This window comes from Zea mays, chromosome 8, assembly GCF_902167145.1.
Source record: "Zea mays cultivar B73 chromosome 8, Zm-B73-REFERENCE-NAM-5.0, whole genome shotgun sequence".
NCBI lineage: Eukaryota > Viridiplantae > Streptophyta > Magnoliopsida > Poales > Poaceae > Zea > Zea mays.
Genome location: NC_050103.1, coordinates 119,843,982 through 119,863,476, shown reverse-complemented (window position 1 = coordinate 119,863,476; position 19,495 = coordinate 119,843,982). Strand labels below are relative to the sequence as shown.

General features: G+C 43.4%; 1 protein-coding gene across 4 annotated transcripts; it reads left to right on the top strand.

Moving 5' to 3' along the window:
• The first annotated feature begins 789 nt into the window (after positions 1 to 789).
• On the top strand, positions 790 to 18,977 carry LOC103635767 (SAC3 family protein A). Of its 4 annotated transcripts, none has more exons than XM_020543287.2 (14): positions 865 to 1,520; positions 2,048 to 2,411; positions 2,504 to 2,869; positions 4,861 to 5,307; positions 5,578 to 5,676; positions 6,600 to 6,703; positions 12,019 to 12,178; positions 12,312 to 12,791; positions 12,920 to 13,060; positions 16,852 to 16,911; positions 17,248 to 17,378; positions 17,506 to 17,639; positions 17,720 to 17,946; positions 18,327 to 18,977. In XM_020543287.2, the coding sequence occupies exons 2-14, from the start codon at positions 2,337 to 2,339 to the stop codon at positions 18,471 to 18,473; spliced, it is 2,571 nt and encodes an 856-aa protein (XP_020398876.1). In that variant the 5' UTR covers positions 865 to 1,520; positions 2,048 to 2,336; the 3' UTR covers positions 18,474 to 18,977. The 4 variants fall into 4 exon arrangements, with proteins under 4 accessions (XP_008656367.1, XP_008656368.1, XP_020398876.1 ...); XM_035961750.1 differs by having other exon boundaries at positions 867 to 1,520; positions 12,016 to 12,178; XM_008658145.3 differs by having other exon boundaries at positions 790 to 1,520; positions 2,048 to 2,869; positions 12,016 to 12,178.
• The last annotated feature ends 518 nt before the right edge of the window (positions 18,978 to 19,495 follow it).

The following is a 19,495-nucleotide window of genomic DNA, read 5'->3' as shown; positions in this document are numbered from 1 at the left end:
AGATTTGTTACCTAAAACCGCGGGATTAACTCGGGAAACAGTTTGAAGCGGATCCAGACCTCCCCTTTATATAGATGAAGGGCTACGACCGATTGAACCACCCAACAATCAATCAAATTAAGTCTATTTCTCGTTTTTACCTTATGCATTAGGAGTAGTTCTAGTTTAGCTCTAATTTAGTTCTAGTTTAGTATCCCAATCCCCAAATTCTCTGCTTCTCTTCGACTCTACGTCGATTAGAGGAGTCTAGGTCGGCCTGCCGAGCCTAGACAACCCCTATGATCTCTCCTCCCCGACGGGGTCCCTCCCGGCAGCGAGATCCAGGTGCCGCCGGTGACCTTCACCGCTCCTGCGCACGCGCGGACCATCCGGCCCCAGAGCGCAGACCGTCCGACCCGTCAGGCAGGGAACCCTAGCCCTACGCCAGGTCGCGGACCGTACGGTTCCTGGCCGCGGACCGTCTGCCCCTGTGCAGAGGGCACCGCCGCCGGTTCTTGTTAATGTTTGGCGTCCGAAAAAGGCGTCAACAATAGGACTTTAACAACAAAAACATGCTCCAACAGAGACCCTATTTTACAAAAATTCATCGAACGATTGTAGAACTCGGTCTCTCAGGTCATAAATATAGTACTTCATATACTGGAGCCCTATCCTTATTCCGTACACTATTTCTAACAATTTATTTTTTAAATAACGTGATCTAATTCTTAATAATATGATATAGGGCTCAATTATTAGAGATGTAAACTTTTTATGGCATTAAACATTTTAAATGAGGCACTATTTTAATTTTGATGACTTAAATACAGGACTTCTAGTTGGAGATATGTTCTAATTAAAACGGTCCTACGAAATCACGACCATGTACATCTGATATGTTCCTACCCTTGTTCGCCACCGTATTCGCCGGCTGTCTCCGCCCATCTCGCCTGAGAACTAAGGCGGCCGCCAGTCGCAGCCCTCGGTGGTCGGCACCTCCTCAGCCCGTTTCCCCTAACGCTCACACTCTACGCCGCCGCGTCGTCGGCCTCGCCCTCCCTCTCGACGAACTAAGCCATCCCCGGCCGAGCTTCCGACGCATTCCCGGGCCACTTCCCTCCCTTCCGGCCTTCCTACTCCCTCCACGCACCGCAACTGTGACACTCCGCTCCGACGCGGGCGCCGCAGGCCGTTGACGACACCCGAACCCAACCGGCAACGCGCCCGAAAGGGGCAGGGACTCCTTTTGCTTGTCCTTCGCCCCTCTTCTCGCTTTCTGCGGAGGGAAAAACTTTCCCAGTCAATTAAAAAAAAAATCGACGGACGGCTTTACGCACGCGATTCGCTGCTCGCCCCCAAATTTCTCCTCTGCTTCTGGTTCCTTTGACGCATCTGATCATTTCCCCCTCCTCTACGCGGGTCGAATCGCGAGAGTGTGGCGGCGGCTGTGGTGGTTGACTGGTGCTTAGGGTTGGAGCTCCAGGAGGATGGCGAGCCACGGCATCGGGGCGGCCGCTGGATCTGACGCCCCGCACGCTGAGGTACCGATGTGACTCGAAACATGTTTTTTGTTTTTTTGGTTACTGTAAGTTTAGTTTATGCTTAGGTTCCAGTTAATTTCCACGGATTATGATGGGTGGACTTCTGATGTGGATATGGTCTAATCAGGAGTTGCTAAGCGCTTGATATGTGCTAATTATTTGGCCAGAGAAAAATCTTTTGCCTGGTTGATCATGCAATTTACTGTGCCATATTTTTTAGGAGTGGAGGGGGGTATGTTTATCTTTATGAACTATACTGATTAAATAATTAATTAGGAGTTGTATATGTGCCAATTTTACCTCTCGGATGTGTTATTCTGTCAGTATTTGACTTGACAGTCATGAGGGCCTTACTATGCTTCGGTTACTTGTTTGAAGTTCATGTTGTGTGGAATCTTATGGAAGTCTATCCACATCATCGATTTTTTCGCTGTTCATAATTTGACTACTGTTAAACCTATATGAAATTGCTATTTAAACTAGAAAGTATATATACTACGAGTGACCACTTTATTTTGCAATGGCAGGTCGTCACTATGGGACAGACAAATCCATCTCCTTATCCTCCTGTATCTTCCAGTCATCATTCATGGTCCTCTGCAACTGGGTCAGTTTCATGGAACAATACAGTGGACAAACTTAGCCAAGATACAGTTTATTATGATCCACAAAGGGATGTATCGGTTTCAGGAGGGAATCAAAATGTAGGAAGCAGTGCGCCTCATGTTGCCCAGGCGAGTATGGGGATAACAGACGCAGCTCATTCCCATGTACCTTACTCTAGTTCAGATCAACATGGCTATAACCCTGTAGAATATGCCAATTATTATTATAGCTACCCACAAGCGGCAAATGATTCTTCTGTCCAGCAAGGAGCAAACCAACATCCAGGTGCAGCTTATCAGCCTCTTACTTCATTTCAAAATTCAGGGTCTTACATTGATCCTACAAGTAACACATATTACAATGCTGGGGATCATCAGACTGTGCCAGGATATGGAAGCAGCAGCTACTATTTTCAGAACAACACATGGAATGGTGGAAGCACAGGGAATAATTTTGCTCAATCATACCAGAACTACTCACCATCTGATACAAATGCACAACAGAGCTCTACTTCAGTGCCTGCCAATTCTTTACCGTATCAGCAGCAGTATAACCAGTGGCCGTACTATTACAATCAATCTGTGCCAAGTGCTTCTAGCAATCCAGTTGCTGGGAACAGTACTACAGATAACTTAGCTGTTAACACCCCTTCTAGCTACTCCTATCCTAATAGCCAGCCACCTCCACCAGGAACAACATCATGGAAAAGTAATTCAAGTGCTTCTGTTGCGCCTCCTATGCAGGTATTGTACCTCCTTTTTCACTATAAAATCGCTACATATGCATAGCTTTCTTCATGATATATGGAGCAACAATTTTTCAGAATTTTTGGGTTTCTTGGATCTGCTTGCTGTTTCAATTCTTTTTTCAAAGACTATGCAGGAGATATGTGTTTATTCATGTTTACTATTGTGCTGCTCAACTATTAAGTTACCAAGTTCGATTGAATAAAAACTCACCACATATCGATCATTACAAGTGGTAATCCTTCACAAGTGACAAACGATCGCACCCTTTAATATATAACATTGCTATTCACACCCATTGACTTGTATATTGTGAGTTTAAAATACCTTTTTATGCTAATAATAATAAGTGTAAAAAACAAACAATCATATGAGAAAGATCTGTAAAAACAAAATGTGATTAAAATGGATGGCAGAGTCATAACTGTATGCACTGCTTGTTCAACACGTCACTGATGCAATTTGGTATAAATTTCCATAATTTCAGTGCAGCCACCATATTTGACACAAGATTCATGAACGAACACGTACCCTTTATGACACTATAAGATAGGAAGTTAGCATTGTAAGGTGTTTCTTGTTAAGATGTCAAGGTTTGTGGTCTGCTGGTCGATCCTGGGCCCTATGTGCCATCAGGTTATCTACAGCTTTGTTTTTTTTGTTACGCTTTAAATGGTAAAAAATCATCTGTAATTTCGTTGCTTTTATAATTCAGGTTTGCTTGTTATGGAAAAATAGCACTTCTTAGAGCATCTCCAAGAGACTAGCTAAAGATTGTCAAGCTAAATTTTAGCTACTTAATAGCATAATAGCTCTCTAACAGACTAGCCATTTAACTTGATAAGCTATCTGACTCTCTAAATTAACTCCATCACTAGCCAAATTTGGCTAGTAACTCTCGCTAGCCAAGCTAACTTGCACGTTGGAGAGTCTGCTGGAATGAGATGTTATATATAGAGTTTAATATTTATGGAGAGACACATAAAGAGTAAAAAATAAAGAGTCTCTTGGAGATGCTCTTATTGTTTGGTAATAATTTTTTTTCACTATTTTGTTTGCATCCAATGGCCAGAATCAGTTTTTTCTCATGTTAGTTGTCTAGTAAGAGCTAAAATATATTTTTTCACTATTTTAGTAATGAATGGTGTGAGAGCAAATTGAAGAACACCGAAGTAGGAAATGCTTGTGTTGTTTGTCACTTTGTTGCATTTTGGCAAGCAGACGAAGTAATTCCTATTGTTGATAAGAGGTGGGACAGTGAGATGGATACCAATAACCAATCTGTATAGAACAACTTTGTTTTGGAATCCAAACACAATCTTTGAAACTAGAGAGAACAATAGAAGACTTGCTACAAGAATATATTCAATATTTAATGATATATTGTAGGAGATGGAGATGGATGAAATATACTAAACAAGGTGTTTTTTAGTGTTCCAGCATGTTTTTAGTCTTACCATATATAGAAAGTTATAAAAATTTAATCACCAACTTATGTTTGACTAGCCACGACTAGTCTGTCCTAGTCTTGACTAGTCTACTAGTCAGTAGTTGCACAACTCGACTCGACTTCTCGACTCGAAAACATTGAATATTTTTTCTCGAAAAGCGCAGGAGAACTGCGCCCCTTATATTAAGAAAGGATGGGGGCCCAAGAGGACCCCGATACAAAGCACTACTTACGGTGATTACCCTTAGCTTGGCCTCCAAGAAGTGTTGCTCTTGGCTATGGCCCATTCTTTTTGCCAAAAGAGATCAAGTGATCTTCTGAAGTACCTATTGCTCTCTAGTTCATGGCTTAGGCTAGATGCATTTATCAAGCTTGCTTCTTTTCATTCTCTTTTACATCAATATTATGCATTTTTCTGATGCATAGACTCTACCTTCCATTTCATATGATAATTTGTGACAATGCTTATGTGCTCTGTAGAATTTTATTTGCCTTTATTCATTAGAAGAACAATCATCTAAATTTCACCACTCTACAGGTACCAGGTGTTTTGGAACATCAAAATCAATATGGCAACCAGGCGGAAGGTCATTATAACCAGGGACCAGGTGTCCAATGGTCTCAAAACCATTACGCCTACCAGACACAGCCATACCCTCAGAAGATTAATTCCAATTATTCGCAACTAAGCAACCCTGAAGATCAACTGAGGACTGTAGATTCTAACGGTCCAAGCACAAATCTTTCGTCTAACCATGTTTCTGAAAATTTTAAACCAAACTTGCTGGATTCTGTGACAATGAACACTTCCAGCGAAAGCAAAATACAAGTTCCTATAAATCCTCGAATTGCCCAAGGTTTCTCTATGGTGATACCAAAGAATGAGAAGAAAAGTTCTGGACTTGATTTATCAAGGAAACCTGCCTATGTTAGTGTGTCCATGCCGGCGAACGATGCTAAAGCAAGTCAAGTTGGTCCTGATGCTGTAATATTCTTCTCTCTTCTCGACATAGGAATTGACACTACATGAAGTAATGAGATTTAAGAAAAGCTGGAATTACATCTTGGTTGACTATCATCCTGGTTTTCATGATTATAAATTTCTATAGTGTCTGTAAGAATAAATCACTTAATTCTTTGGTAAATAATGATAAGAAAATGCAGCTGTGTTTATGTCTATAACTAAACATTCTAGGCAAACAAGATGGGTCGGTACTTGCATATTAACCATGCATTTTTCATTTCTCCTGTTTAGAGATCGATACCCTTTTCACTCCGTAACTATGCTATGAGGAACCTCAATCGTTGCAAGAATGATACCCAGAGGGCAGCCTGCCGAAGCATAATGGAGGAGGTAAATCTTTACTTCTATTCTTCGTTTCCTGCCTTTATTAATTGCTAGCATGATAATATCTCCTTGCCGAAAAGGACACCAGCGATACCTTTGTTTTTATTCATGATGCCCTGGTCCATAAGGTTATGGTAGCTGAAGTCCTGTGACATCTTTTGGTATAATGTGGTTAACACTTAAGAGGACATGGTTGTTTCAACTGCAATAATAGTTGAATTACTTACTCAACCTCTGCTTGATCTCTTGCACACACCTCCTGGAGAGTAGTAGCACATACTCTCATGAGATGGAACTACAAAAAAAAACTAATAATAGGGAAGAAATGGTGGTTTTGCAACGTTTTTTCATAACTGCTTTAGGACTTCTTAAATACACATCTAATGACCCACTATCTCCTGTCATGCATGTGCTATACACAATCACGCCTCACAACCATGAGACCACTGCGAATGCATGCAAACTACTGCATTTATCCTACAAGATCGCTACTAAATTCTAGTATTGCATGCATGATTCTTGACTTTCTCCATTTGACACAAGACTCTAGTCAACTAATCACTACTGCATGCATGCATATGAGCCAAACCCCTGCACTTGACAAAAGACAACAAGCAGATCATACACCGTACACATGATGTCTTGTGTTGTTGTGTGCACAAACTTTAAATGTGTACAAACTTTAAACCAAGTTAGTCAGTATTGGCTTCCAACATCAGTGACTATGGATGCTACCATTCCAAGGTAAAAAAAGACTGATTTCAAGTTTCTAGTCAGAGTGTCAGACTTGCTCTTGTACGGTGTATTGCATATGCTGCTGCTTCATTGTTTCTCTAGTTCAAATTCCCCTGCTACATAGTTTTAATTTGTTTAATTGATAAAGAGAGACTTTAATCTCAGTTGCTTTTTATTTTTTTCTTTAATTTCAGATCACAAAAAAAGCTTTTGCTGAGGGAACCCTTCTTACTAAGAACTGGGACACTGAACCACTATTTCCTTTGCCTGAAAGTGTTGTGGGCATGGCTGGAGCAAGGTGTGTAAACTGCTTTTCAACTTTCCTCCCCTTACAGAAACAAGTACCTTGACTGTTTAGGCCTTAAACACATTGATTGATGCAACTTTGCTGCCTGTTGTTTAATAACTTCAGTACACAGTGGCACAGCCAGCACTAATGTAATTTACTCCCTATATTCCGCTATGTTTGTTCATGATCTTGGAAAAAACACTTCACAATATTTGTCCATTGAAAATATTAAGAGTGTAATTATTGCGGTATTTCAACTCCGTAAGTTATATGGCGCCCAGGATGGCGCGCTGTGGTCATCCAGGGTCCATACAATTAACCTGAAACTTCAAGATTTGTTACGACGGAGGTTTTTTTTAACAGTGCTGTTCATCCTCTGTTGAGCTCTCTTCTTCTCCAGGGTGCATGGCTCCTCCATGTCTGTTGTCTGGTGATCGCCATTAACTCCAGCAGGTTAGGGTTGGTTTCGGGTTCTGGAGGTCTTGGTGGCCTCTGGCTGTGGAGGGATGGCGGTGGTTGTGGTGAGCGCGACGGCGTGGTGGTGCGGTGATGATGCCGCCTGGTGCCCGCCGCGGTGATGGTGGACAACAGTTGGGCAGGGATGGATGCAGGGGCATTGTGCTTGGAGTGGTTAACGCTAGGTGTGGTGGATCTGGTATGGTCAGTGGAGGAGGTGGGGGAACATAATCAGGGAGGGAGGCGCTGGAGGATGTGCGCACGTGGTGTCAGGAATTCGGGGCAGAGAAGGCATGGTTGGATCAGAATGCTGATGGCCCTGTTACCTAGGATGTTCAGGATGCATGTCCTGGTGGGCACACAAACTAGGTTGTTTCCACTTACTACAATTAAATGTTTGAAAGAAAGTAGTGCTTGACTAGTTGTATCATGTTATTTAATAAGGTATGGGTGATCATTTCACATTCATTTTTACTTGGAACTAGTACTACATTGGTTAGTGTGCATGGTGTGGTATGCACAAACCTAGTGGTATGGGCTATGGGGGTTGTAAGGCTATCTCCAGCAGACTCCCTATCTCACTCTCTATTTCAATTTCCACTCTGCAAACAGTGCAATCTACAGTGCAAAACAGTACTTTGCACGGCCATTTACACGGCCTACTGGAGATGGCCTAATGAGTTTTCAGATCAAAGCCTCTCAATGTGCTGAATTTTGATTATTTTTGTTTTGTCTGGAGCTTTTTTTTTTCTGGAATATGCAGGAGAGCTGCGCATCATTGCATTAATAGAAGAATAGGAAAGGGGGAGAGAACCCCGGTACAGAACACACACACACCACTTAGAGACTAACTAAGGATCACCGACTATCATGGAGGAAACACGACCCACAACGCTGATCTAAGCTAGCAACTCATCAACTTGGAGGAAGGACAGGGCCTTGGCTCCAGTCAAGGACCATAGCACCGCCTCTTCCCTAGCCACTCTAAGGGCTGTGACCAGGCTGGGATTACAACCATCAAAGACACATCTATTCCTATGCTTCCAAATGGTCCAAGCACCTAGGATCACTAAAGAATTAAAACCTTTTCTCAAAAAACCAGATGCCCGAGAGCTGCTAGACTTCCACCACGACTCAAAGGAATCCTCATGAGCTGGACATAGTTCCTGCAGCCCCACTGAACTAAGGAAATGAAACCAGAACTGTATGGCAAAAACACATTTGACCAGCAAATGATTCATGGTTTCAGCCTCTTGGTCGCACAGGGGGCACTGCTCAGGTCGGTCTAGTCCTCTTTTTATAAGCCTGTCAGCAGTCCAGCACCTATTATGTTCCACAAGCTATATAAAGAACTTGCACTTTCCAGGAGCCCAAGATTTCCACACACGTTCTGCTGGTTCGAACTGAACCGAACGGAAGAGAGCTTTATAAGCAGAACTAGTTGTATACTCCCCTGAAGCGCTGAATTTCCATAAGTGGCGATCCCTTATTCCAGGTTGGAGCACAACTGCATCAAGCACTTCACAAAGTTCCAAGAATTCAGCAATGACTCTAACTGAAATTGCCCCATTCACATCGGAGATCCACTGAAAATTAGGGAGCGCATCTTTGACCAACCGTCTGTTGGCAAGACGCGGGGGCACCAAATCAAACACTGCAGGAGCTATGTCCTTAATACATTTCCCATCCAACCATCTATCCTTCCAGAAGAGGGTATTGGCTCCATCACCGAGCTTAGTAATAATGGCTGCAGCGATCAGATTTTTAACCACCTTACATACACGAGTGGGGAAGTCCGTCCAAGGCCTACTGGGGTCTGTTTTCTGCAGCCATGGCCAACGAGCTCTCAGAGCCCAACATAGGTTCTTTAGCTCACTAATCCCAAGACCACCCAGCTCCTTGGGACGGGTAACCTTAGGCCAAGCCAAGAGGCAATGACCACCACGGAACTCTTTCCTGCCCCTCCAAAGGAAGCCCTTCCTCAGCTTATCAATTGCTTTGATGGCCCAAACAGGAAGGTCAAGTGCCAAAGCTGCATAAATCATCTTTGCCGTCATGACAAACTGCACATGAATAGCTCTACCAGCCCTGGTCATAAGTTCAGCTTTCCATCCTGGCAGAAGGCTAGCTACTCTATCAATGATGGCCTGAACCTGGTCCCTTGTGAGTTTCTTGGGAGACAAAGGCAGACCAAGGTACTTACATGGAAAATCTGAAATATTACATGGCAGCAAGTCTTGTAAACAATTCAAATCTTCTTCCCCACAGCAGATTGGGAACACACTGCTCTTCTGGATATTAGTCCTTAAGACTTGAAGCTGAACCAAATAAATGAAGAATATCCATAACCATACTGATGTCTGGGGCAGTTGGACATAGAAATAACACTGCGTCATCCGCGTACAGCGAGATACGGTGCTGCATATTCCTTGAAGAGAGAGGTTGAAGAAGCCCTTCCTCAGAAGCTCGCTGCACAAGCAGATTCAAGACATCCATTACAAGAATAAACAACATAGGCGATAGTGGATCACCCTGCCTCAGCCCGCGTTGATGCCCAATCCAATCCCCTGGTAGACCATTTAGTAAAATCCTGGTAGAAGAGGTAGCTAACAGCCCACTTATTATATCACACCAGATCTGTCCAAAACCAAGTTTTTTCAAGACCTCGAGAAGGAAGGCCCACGAAACCGAGTCAAAAGCCTTTGAAATGTCAAGCTTGAGAAGGATACGAGCCTGCTTCTGACAATGTAGGAATTTGGTCGTCTGCTGGACTAGCATAAAGTTGTCCAGAACATGGTTTTAAAGTCGTCTGACTAATCGCGATTAGTCGCGATTAGTCGGACTTATCGCTGCTGCAAGGCCGATTAGGGCCACCGACGCGATTAGGGCGACTAGAAACCTAGTCGTCCGACTAATCGCGATTAGTCGGCGATTAGTCGTCCGATTAGGCTTGTTCTCGACTAGGTGCTCTGTTTTGGGCTCCAGGCTGCTCTTTTCTATTTGGGCCGGCCCACCAGGGGAGCTGAAACTGAGCGCCAATGTGCCAATGCCGTTACCCCTCTTGTACAGTCTTTTACCCTAGCTGGAGTTGAGCACTGCCGCCTTCATTTGCTTGCTGCTAACTGCTCTGAGCGCCGCCGCCCTCCTCTGCTTGCTGCTGCTCTGAGCGCCGCCGCCCTCCTCCGCTTGCTGGACTGGAGATGGACTGCTGAGTGCTGACTGCTGTGCTGAGCGCCGTCGCCCTCATCTTCTTGTTGGAGCTGGACTGCTGACTGCTGAGCGCCGCCTGCTCTGCTCAAAGTTCAGACCATCCTCCACTCCCTCCTGCTCTGTTGTTCTTTTGCTGGAACAGAGATGAGCACTTCTTGAGTTGCTCTTTGCTTGCTGCAGATGAGGATGGGAGTCGACTAGGATTTGCAATCTAGTATACTGTTTTATATATATGGTCCTGTTATAGATGGACGACTAGGGAGTCGACTAGGATCGACTAATCGAGCTAATCGACGACTAATCGCGATTAGTCACCTTATCGGTGCTTAGGCGACTAGAGTCGACTAGCCGACTTTAAAACCTTGGCCCAGAATAAACCGTTTCTTAATAAAAGCGGTTTGATTGGGGGAAACCATATTTTGCAGCCGGCCTGCTAACCGGTTAGCCAACAATTTAGTCACCAACTTCGCGAAACTATGAACCAGACTTATTGGGCGGAAATCCCTCACACTAGTGGCCCCCTCCACCTTGGGAAGAAGAGTAATGAAAGCTGAATTCAGAGGACCCAGGTTTCTGAAATTTCTAGCCCAAATGCAGTGAACGGCCGCCATGAAATCAGTCATGATTACCGACCAGCAGCTTTTGTAAAATCTACCAGTGAACCCGTCGGGACCCGGGGATTTGTCTGAAGGAAGGACCTTAATTGTATCCCAGACTTCCTCCTCCGAGACAGGCGCATCAAGGGCAGCAAGGTCATAAGATGGCATCCCTAGAGCATCCAGATCCACTGTAACATTCCTTATTTCTGCAGTACCAAGTAACCCTTGATAAAAATTAAAGAAGGCTGCTGCCTTTCCTTCCTGGGCGGTCCAGATCTGCCCATCCTCTGAGTGAATTGCTGCAATGAAATTCTTTTTCTTCCTGAACCTTGTTTGTGCATGAAAAAGAGAGGTATTGGCATCCCCTTCTTTGAGCCATCCAATCCGCGATTTCAACCTTGCCATGGTACGAGAGATAGAGGAGAGGGCAAGGGAGTGCTTTTTGAGCATGTTTCGGAGCCACAATTCAGCAGGAGATAAGGAGCGATTGTCCTGCGCCACCTCTAATTGATGTAGGAGCTCCCTAGCCATCTCAAGCTGCAGCTTAATCTTCCCAACTTTTTTGTCATTCCAGCTCAAATGTGCCAGCACACTTGCCCTCACACCGATATTGTCTGTCAACACATCGTAAAAAAACACCCCACAAAGCTAAGTTAATATAGTAATGCTACTTTATTCTTTGTAATAACTATCAACATGGACTTGTTTTTCTGTAATAACTCTCAGTCGTCATATGGCCTTAATATACATGGACTTTCCACACCTAAGACATTTCTAGGCTTGATACTTCTGTTAATGCGATTCAAATCAATTTTCATCAATTAACCCCTTTTTATTACTATAAGCGTGTTACAACAGAAAAGCTAAAGATATTGTTACATGCTCTGGTGGAGGGACAACAGTTCCTTAACAAATGGTTATCCATCAAATCTACTTCACATTTTAAAGCAATTTCCCTGAATCCATGCTGTCCCTTGCATTTTCTTTACTTTGATTTATCAGATACGGAGCAATCCTGATAATTTCTTATTTTCTCTTGTCATGTTTTCTGTGCAGCAGTGATTTAAGTCCCTTCTTGTCAGTATCTACCCCAAGGAAACGTGTGAAAAGTAGATGGGAGCCTGTTGTGGATGAAAATGTTACCAATAAGGTGGAACAAATAGCAAAAGGATTGATCAGCAGTAATGTCCACAGTACTTTGGACCCTAAAAATAGAATTGTAAGCATTAATCTGTTGCTCATACTGGTGGAATGGACTTCCATGCTGTTGCTTCTAAGTTTTCACAATGAAATGCTTTTATCACTAGATTTGGTATTCCAAACTTATTTTTGTTTGCTCTTTGTAATGTTAGCCAAATCCTGTGCGGGGTAGCAGTTGGGATCGTGGGAAGTTTCTCCAGTCTTGTCAAGCATCATCAAATAAAGTCAATCAGAGGCCTGCCAAGAAGCAAAAAATGGCTAGTAATTTGAGTCAAATACAGAATGGAAGTGCTTCAAGTGACAGTGAGAAGGAACATGATCTAACCAAACATTATGCCAGTGCAACTGCACTAGCAAACTCGCCTGAGGAAAAGAAACGTAGGGAGCATAGATCCAAGCGTTTTGAAAAGAGTAAAGATTCATCATTAAAATCAAGAAATGCTTCTGCAAATAACGATGGTATGGCTAGTTTTCGTGCAAGAAGGGCAATTTCGTCTCTTCGTACTAGAACCTATGAAGAAGGCACTTTGGCTGTGGAGGATATGGATTGGGATGCACTGACAGTCAAAGGAACATGTCAGGAAATTGAGAAACGCTATCTACGACTTACAGAAGCACCTGATCCTGCCAAAGTAACAACACTCACCAATTGTCTTACTTTACTCTAGATTCAAAGGGTCTGATGTTGACCCATTAGGTTGATTGCTTCTGCTTAATCACTCTACTGTTTGCTTGACTCTTCTGAGTATTTTGTTTGCAGGTAAGGCCAGAAGATGTTCTGGAGAAGGCCCTTGCAATGGTTGAAACATCAGAAAAGAATTACCTTTACAAGTGTGATCAACTAAAATCTATCCGGCAAGATCTTACAGTTCAGAGAATCCAGAATGAACTGACTGTAAAGGTAGTTTTCAACTCTACATGTCATCCTGCACTCTGTAGCGTTTTTGAGGAACAATCAGTCTATTTTACTTACTACTGTCAGTAAATTAAGAAGACATTACTCTCTCCGTTCCAAAAAGAGTTCACATCTCATTTTTTGAGGAGTTAACTAATCCCGAGCTTGACCAAATATATACAAAAAACTACTATATTTATGATAATGAATTAGTGTCATTAAATTAATCATGTAATATATTGTTTTCTATAAATCTAGTCAAACTTGAATTTGATTGACTCCTCAAAAAGAAAGATTTGCATTCTTTTACCACCTGATTGGATGGCTGGACGCGGGCGAGCTTGGCTGGCTCGTTACGCATGTTTTGGCGGTATGCACGGATGCAGGCAAATGGTCTCAAAATGGCTTATTTTGCATCCGCTCATACAAACACTCGCACAAAGTCAACACACGAGATGGTTCAGGACAATGCGGTGCAGGCAACTAATCATACAGTTAGGGACTGGGGAATACACTTGATAATACTCTTGCCCTTAAAGAAATTCCATTGCATGGGAGGAAATTTACTTGGTCCAACCATCAAGAGACACCTGTTCTAGTCAAGCTAGACCGAGTTCTTTGTTCAGTTGACTGGGAACTGCTCTTCCCCAATGTTTTACTTCAAAGTGCTGCTTCCCAGGATTCTGACCATTGCCCCTTGCTTCTGGGGCTTAGGGATAATAAATCTGGAAAACGAAGGTTTCACTTCGAATCCTTTTGGACCAAGCTGGATGGCTTTCAGGAAGTTGTTCATTCTGGATGGAATGCTGTGATACCGGTCCCTTGCCCCTTTAAAACTGTAGAATTGAAGCTCAAAGAAACCGCCAAAAGGTTACAGGCTTGGAGCAAAAAGAAGGTTGGTCACGTGCATTCTCAGCTTGCTTTGACCAAAGAAGTTCTCCACAGACTTGAAATGGCTCAGGATATTAGAGTGCTCAGTCAGGCTGAGCTTTGGCTCAAAAACCGGCTGAAGAAGCAAGCTCTACTGCTTTCCTCTCTCAAGCGCACCATGGCTAGGCTCAGATCTAGAATCTCCTGGTTAAAGGAGGGAGATGCTAATACAAAACTGTTTCACCTTCATGCTCGTCATCGCAAGAGGAAGAATTTTGTGGCTAGGCTGGTGGATGGGGATCATTCCCTAACAAGTCATGCTGAAAAGGCTGCTTGTGTGGATCGTTTCTATACCAACCTTATTGGAAAATGTGTTGATCGTGATAGGGTGATTGATCTTGATGCCCTGGGATTGCCTTCTTTTGAGCTGTCTGAGCTTGATGCCCCCTTTTCTGAGCAAGAAGTGGAGGATATCATTAAAAGTATCCCTGCTGACAAGGCCCCTGGGCCTGATGGTTTTACTGGTCGCTTTTACAAGGTTTGCTGGCCCATTATAAAAGTGGATATGATGGCTGCAATCTCCGCTGTTTGGGGTAGGAAGTTTGATAATTTTGGACGCCTTAATTCTGCATATATAACCATGATCCCAAAGAATGATGGAGCTGAAATGGTGAAGGATTTCAGGCCTATCAGCCTTGTGCATAGCTTCGCTAAGCTGATCACAAAGATCCTAGCCAATAGGTTGGCTAAAAGGCTTAATGAGATGGTGTCACCTAACCAGAGTGCGTTCATTAAAGGTAGATTCGTCCAGGACAACTTTATGTTGGTTCAACAAACCTCAAGACTGCTTCACCAACAGCATAAGGCTTCTTTGCTCTACAAGTTGGATATTACTAAGGCTTTCGACTCGATTTCTTGGCCTTTCCTGGTTGAGGTATTGAAGCAGCTTGGTTTTGGTCAGATTTGGAGGGATATTATTTGTGGTTTGTTGACCTCTTCCTCTACTCAAGTGATGCTGAATGGGTTTCCAGGACAGCACATCAACCACCGGAGAGGTCTTCGGCAAGGGGATCCCCTATCTCCTTTATTGTTTATTCTTGCCATGGACGTCCTGGTATATATGTTTTCCAAGGCAGAAGAGGAGGGTTTACTCCAGCAGTTATCCAACAGGAAAAAGCTCCATCGGATCTCCTTATATGCTGATGATGTTGCCCTTTTTGTTCACCCTTCAGCAGCAGATTTATCTATCACTCTTGGCATTCTTCAGCTTTTTGGGGATGCCTCTGGGCTGCGCAATAATGCCCAGAAATCTAATGTCATTCCTATCAGATGCTCAATGGAAGATATGGTGGAAACCCAAGGTCTGCTGCCTTGTGGAATATCTTCGTTCCCCTGCCGTTATTTGGGTCTTCCTTTATCCTTGTACAAGCTGTCTAGGCAGCACCTCCAGCCGTTTATTGATAAAATTGCTGACCAGCTATCAAATTGGAAGGCAGACTTATTAACGAAGGCAGGGAGAAGAACCCTAGTTCAGCATGTTCTTACCAGCATGACGGTTTATATGGCAATGGCAGTGGATATCCCACAATGGGGTTTAGATGCCATTGACAGATTAAGGAAAGGTTTCCTCTGGCGAGGTCGAAAAAAGGTAAATGGGGGGCACTGCCTGGTGGCGTGGAGAAAGGTTTGCCGCCCCCTTCAGCTTGGTGGGCTGGGTATCTCCAGTTTAAAAGAACTCTGCTGGGCCCTTCGAATGAGATGGCTATGGCTGTCTAGAACAGACCCCTCTAGGCCCTGGATTGGTCTCCCAATGAAAATCCCGAAAAAGGCCACTTCCTTCTTTAATGAGGTAGTGCTCACTGTAGTTGGTGATGGGGCCAGCACCAAATTCTGGAAAGACAAGTGGTTACATGGAAAGAAAATTGCAGACCTGGCACCTAGAATCCTAGCTACAATTCCTAGGCGGATTGTGAACAGCAGAACTGTGATTGAAGCTTTGACTAACAGAAAATGGATTGCTGATATAAAAGGGGCTCTCTCAGTGGGTGTGTTGATTGATTACCTTCAGCTATGGGAGATGCTCTCAGCCATTGAGCTGTAGCCTGGAGTTGAAGACAGACATATTTTCAGTATTGCCCCAGATGGAATGTATTCTGCAAAATCTGCTTATAATGGACTGTTCATGGGTTCAGTTTCCTTTGGACACTTCACAAGGGTTTGGAAAACCTGGGCCCTGCCAAAGTGTCGTTTTTTCATTTGGCTTGCTGCCCATAATAAATGTTGGACAGCAGATCGTTTAGCTAAGAAAGGCCTAAACCACCATGAGAAATGTCTGCTTTGTGACCAAGCTGAAGAAACCCTTGATCATCTTCTGGTGGCTTGCTCCTTCTCGAGAGTCTTTTGGTACCAGCTTTTCCGGAAATTTGGCCTTCACTCCCTAGCTCCCCAGCCGGCGGTCACCTCCTTCTTGAATTGGTGGGAGGAGGTTTCAGAGGTGGTCTCAGGTGTCACCAGAAAAGGCCTTAACTCCCTCATTATTCTGGGTGCTTGGACTATTTGGATTCATCGAAACAAATGTGTCTTTGATGGATTGTCTCCTTGCCTCACCTATATCCTTGCTTGGGCAGACGAGGAGAGAAGTCGCTGGGAGGCAGCTGGGGCGAAGGCCCTATGTTCTCTGGCTGCTTCTGCAGCTGCTCCCTAGAGTGGTGTGTTGTTAAATGAGTTCTTTTCTGTATGCTATTTTCTGGCCCCCGTGAGGAGGCCTGCTGTTGTTTGGTCTATTTTAGACCTTTTTCCTATCTTCTTAATATATAAAGGGGCGCAGCTCTCCTGCGCGTTTTCGAGAAAAATACTCATGTGCTAGAGCATTAGTTCAATAATATTAATATGCTATGGTTTTATAACAATTAGATAGCTTATTTCAGGTTTATGAAACCCATGCCCGATTAGCTATGCAAGCTGGCGATTTACCCGAATTTAACCAGGTAATTATTTCTTTCTATTTGATTAGCATTTTGAAATATCAAATATTTGTGCAAATGAACTATAATGTTGATGAGTTGATCCCAACTTAGTTTATAAATAGCTACAAGGTTTGGTTTTGCTTAGATACAGGGTTGTGTAAACTGTAAACCGGTTTGTCTCTGGTCTTTATCATTCTGATCACTGATACTGCTACTGAATCAGGAAAGCTGATGCCATTCAAAATAGTTGCTCATAAAACTTACAGTTGCAAAATACAACCCAAAAGGCTAGAAATCTACACTGGTGCTTCATAATTGTCTTAGTTCTAACTATTTCTGCTTCAATTACTATTGCAGTGCCAGTCACAACTGAAGAGGCTATATGCACAAGGAATCAAGGGTTGCTATTTTGAATTTTCTGCTTACAATTTGTTGTGTGTCATGCTACACTCTAATAATAAACGAGACTTGCTGTCATCAATGGCAAGGTACTATTTTGTAAATACTAGATTATCAAATCCCAACTTAGTCATTAATTGGATTGTAGTTGACACCTTATTTTTTATTTTGCCTACAAAAGAAGTGGAGTGTAATTGGTATCTTTTTTTATTTCAGCTTGTCAAAAGAAGCCAAACAAGATGCAGCTGTTAAGCATTCCCTTGCAGTTCATGCTTCTGTTTTATCTTGCAATTACGTTCAATTTTTCAAACTATACAAGAAGGCACCCAATTTGAACTCATGCCTCATGGGTAAAGAGCAATATACTAGCTTAAAATGCAATATTCTTCTTGGAAGAAGTTTCTGATGTTGTAACCATTCTCATTAACAGATCTATATGTGGAGCGGATGCGCTTTGAAGCTATGAAATGCATGTCTAGGTCATATCGCCCAACTGTACCTGTGGGATATGTTGCACAGATTTTGGGGTTCTTGAGAACAGATACAGGCTGTGCAACCAATGGGGATGATGGATTAGAAGGATGCGAAAAATGGTTGAAAGCGCATGGGACAGTTCTTTCAGAAGATAGCAGTGGGGAATTGCAGATAGATACGAAGGTATCAACCCTCAGTTTTTTTTGTGCTATTTTTTTTATAAAGAAACTCATTTAACTATCTGAAGACGATGGGAGGGTGCTAACGGTTTGGCAAATCTCCAGTTAGGCTAAATAGACCTGTGTTTCCTGAGTAAAACATTACACAGCTCCAGTAAGAAGACTTTCTTGATCTTGATTATGCAAAAATGCACCTTCCTATAGCTGGATTTCTGTTCTATGACTCCTATCGGTTCCCCAGAACTATTTAACAGTAGTGTTCCGAGCTTTGTCAAAAGAAGAAGACTGAAAGTGCTACTAGCTATACCTGTCTTCATCCATTCAATCTAGTTGCCTTCTATACATTTAACGTGCAAGTTTATGTTTCTTTCTTGTACTGCACAGGCCTCTTCTTCTACACTCTACATGCCAGAGCCAGAGAACGCCGTTGCACATGGTGATGCATCACTTGCTGTTGATGACTTTTTTGCACGGACTGACGGACAACTTAAAAGGGGCAGCAGCGATGGACCAACAGTGGATACTCCGTAGTAGTATTGGGGGCTGCCGTGGCAGTAGTGCTGAGGTGGCTTCTTCCGTAGAAATTACAACAGGGGGCATGAAATGGAACTGACCAACGATGCCAGCGGAGCTACAGTCGGAACATGGGTGCTCTAACTGATCCAGTCATCGGGTTCTGGCATTTGCCTCAAAGTGATCTAGTCATCCAGAGTTGCACCGCGATGAGCTTCGTTGAGAAGGCAGATAAGAAAGCAGCATTACAAGTTTTTAATGTCTTGGTGGTTTACTCACCCCTAACTTTAAGCGTAGAAAGAACTGTGAAAAAACAACTACAGGTCTACAGCTTTGAAGCATACACGTATGTTTTCCGGGGCTCCTTTTTTTCTGGCTGCCCCTTAGTCCGTGAAGATTGTAAAAATATTTTTAATGCACATAAATTTGCTTTCCTATCCTATCGAATAACAACATTTATGTACGTACTAATACTCCTATAGTTATATCTCTCGCTCGCTCGAGCCGAACCGTTTACTGATACTAAGTCTTTCATATATATGATGATGCGATAGCCCGAAATGGCTTGTTATTATATATTCTGATTTTGCCTCTTGAATAAGAAAACACACAGCTCGTCAGCACCATCGCACGCACCTGTATACCTAGCACTCGTGGGCTGGTACCTCACGATCTGCGTACTGTTTTCTCCCACCTCCGACACAGAATTTGAGTGCCCTTGAAGCTTCACCACAGGCATAAAGTACCAGCAGTCTTGTGCCTGGTGAAATAAACAAGGAACAATTAGGTGGCGCGTGAACAGTTGCCTAGGACTAGGAGGGGGCAACCACGCTGTCCACCGACGGAACCGAGCGATTCCGGCCGTCGGTACCAGTCGGTAACCACTGGCCTAAAACCTAGTCTGAAGCCCTGGCTGACTGAGCCCATTCCGGTCGCCGACACATCACCTTTGTATGCTTGTCAGGCTCGCATTCGTTGCTTTGGTTCAGGCCCGACGACGAGATTCCTATATATCTTGGTTCTACTACCCTTCATCTTTC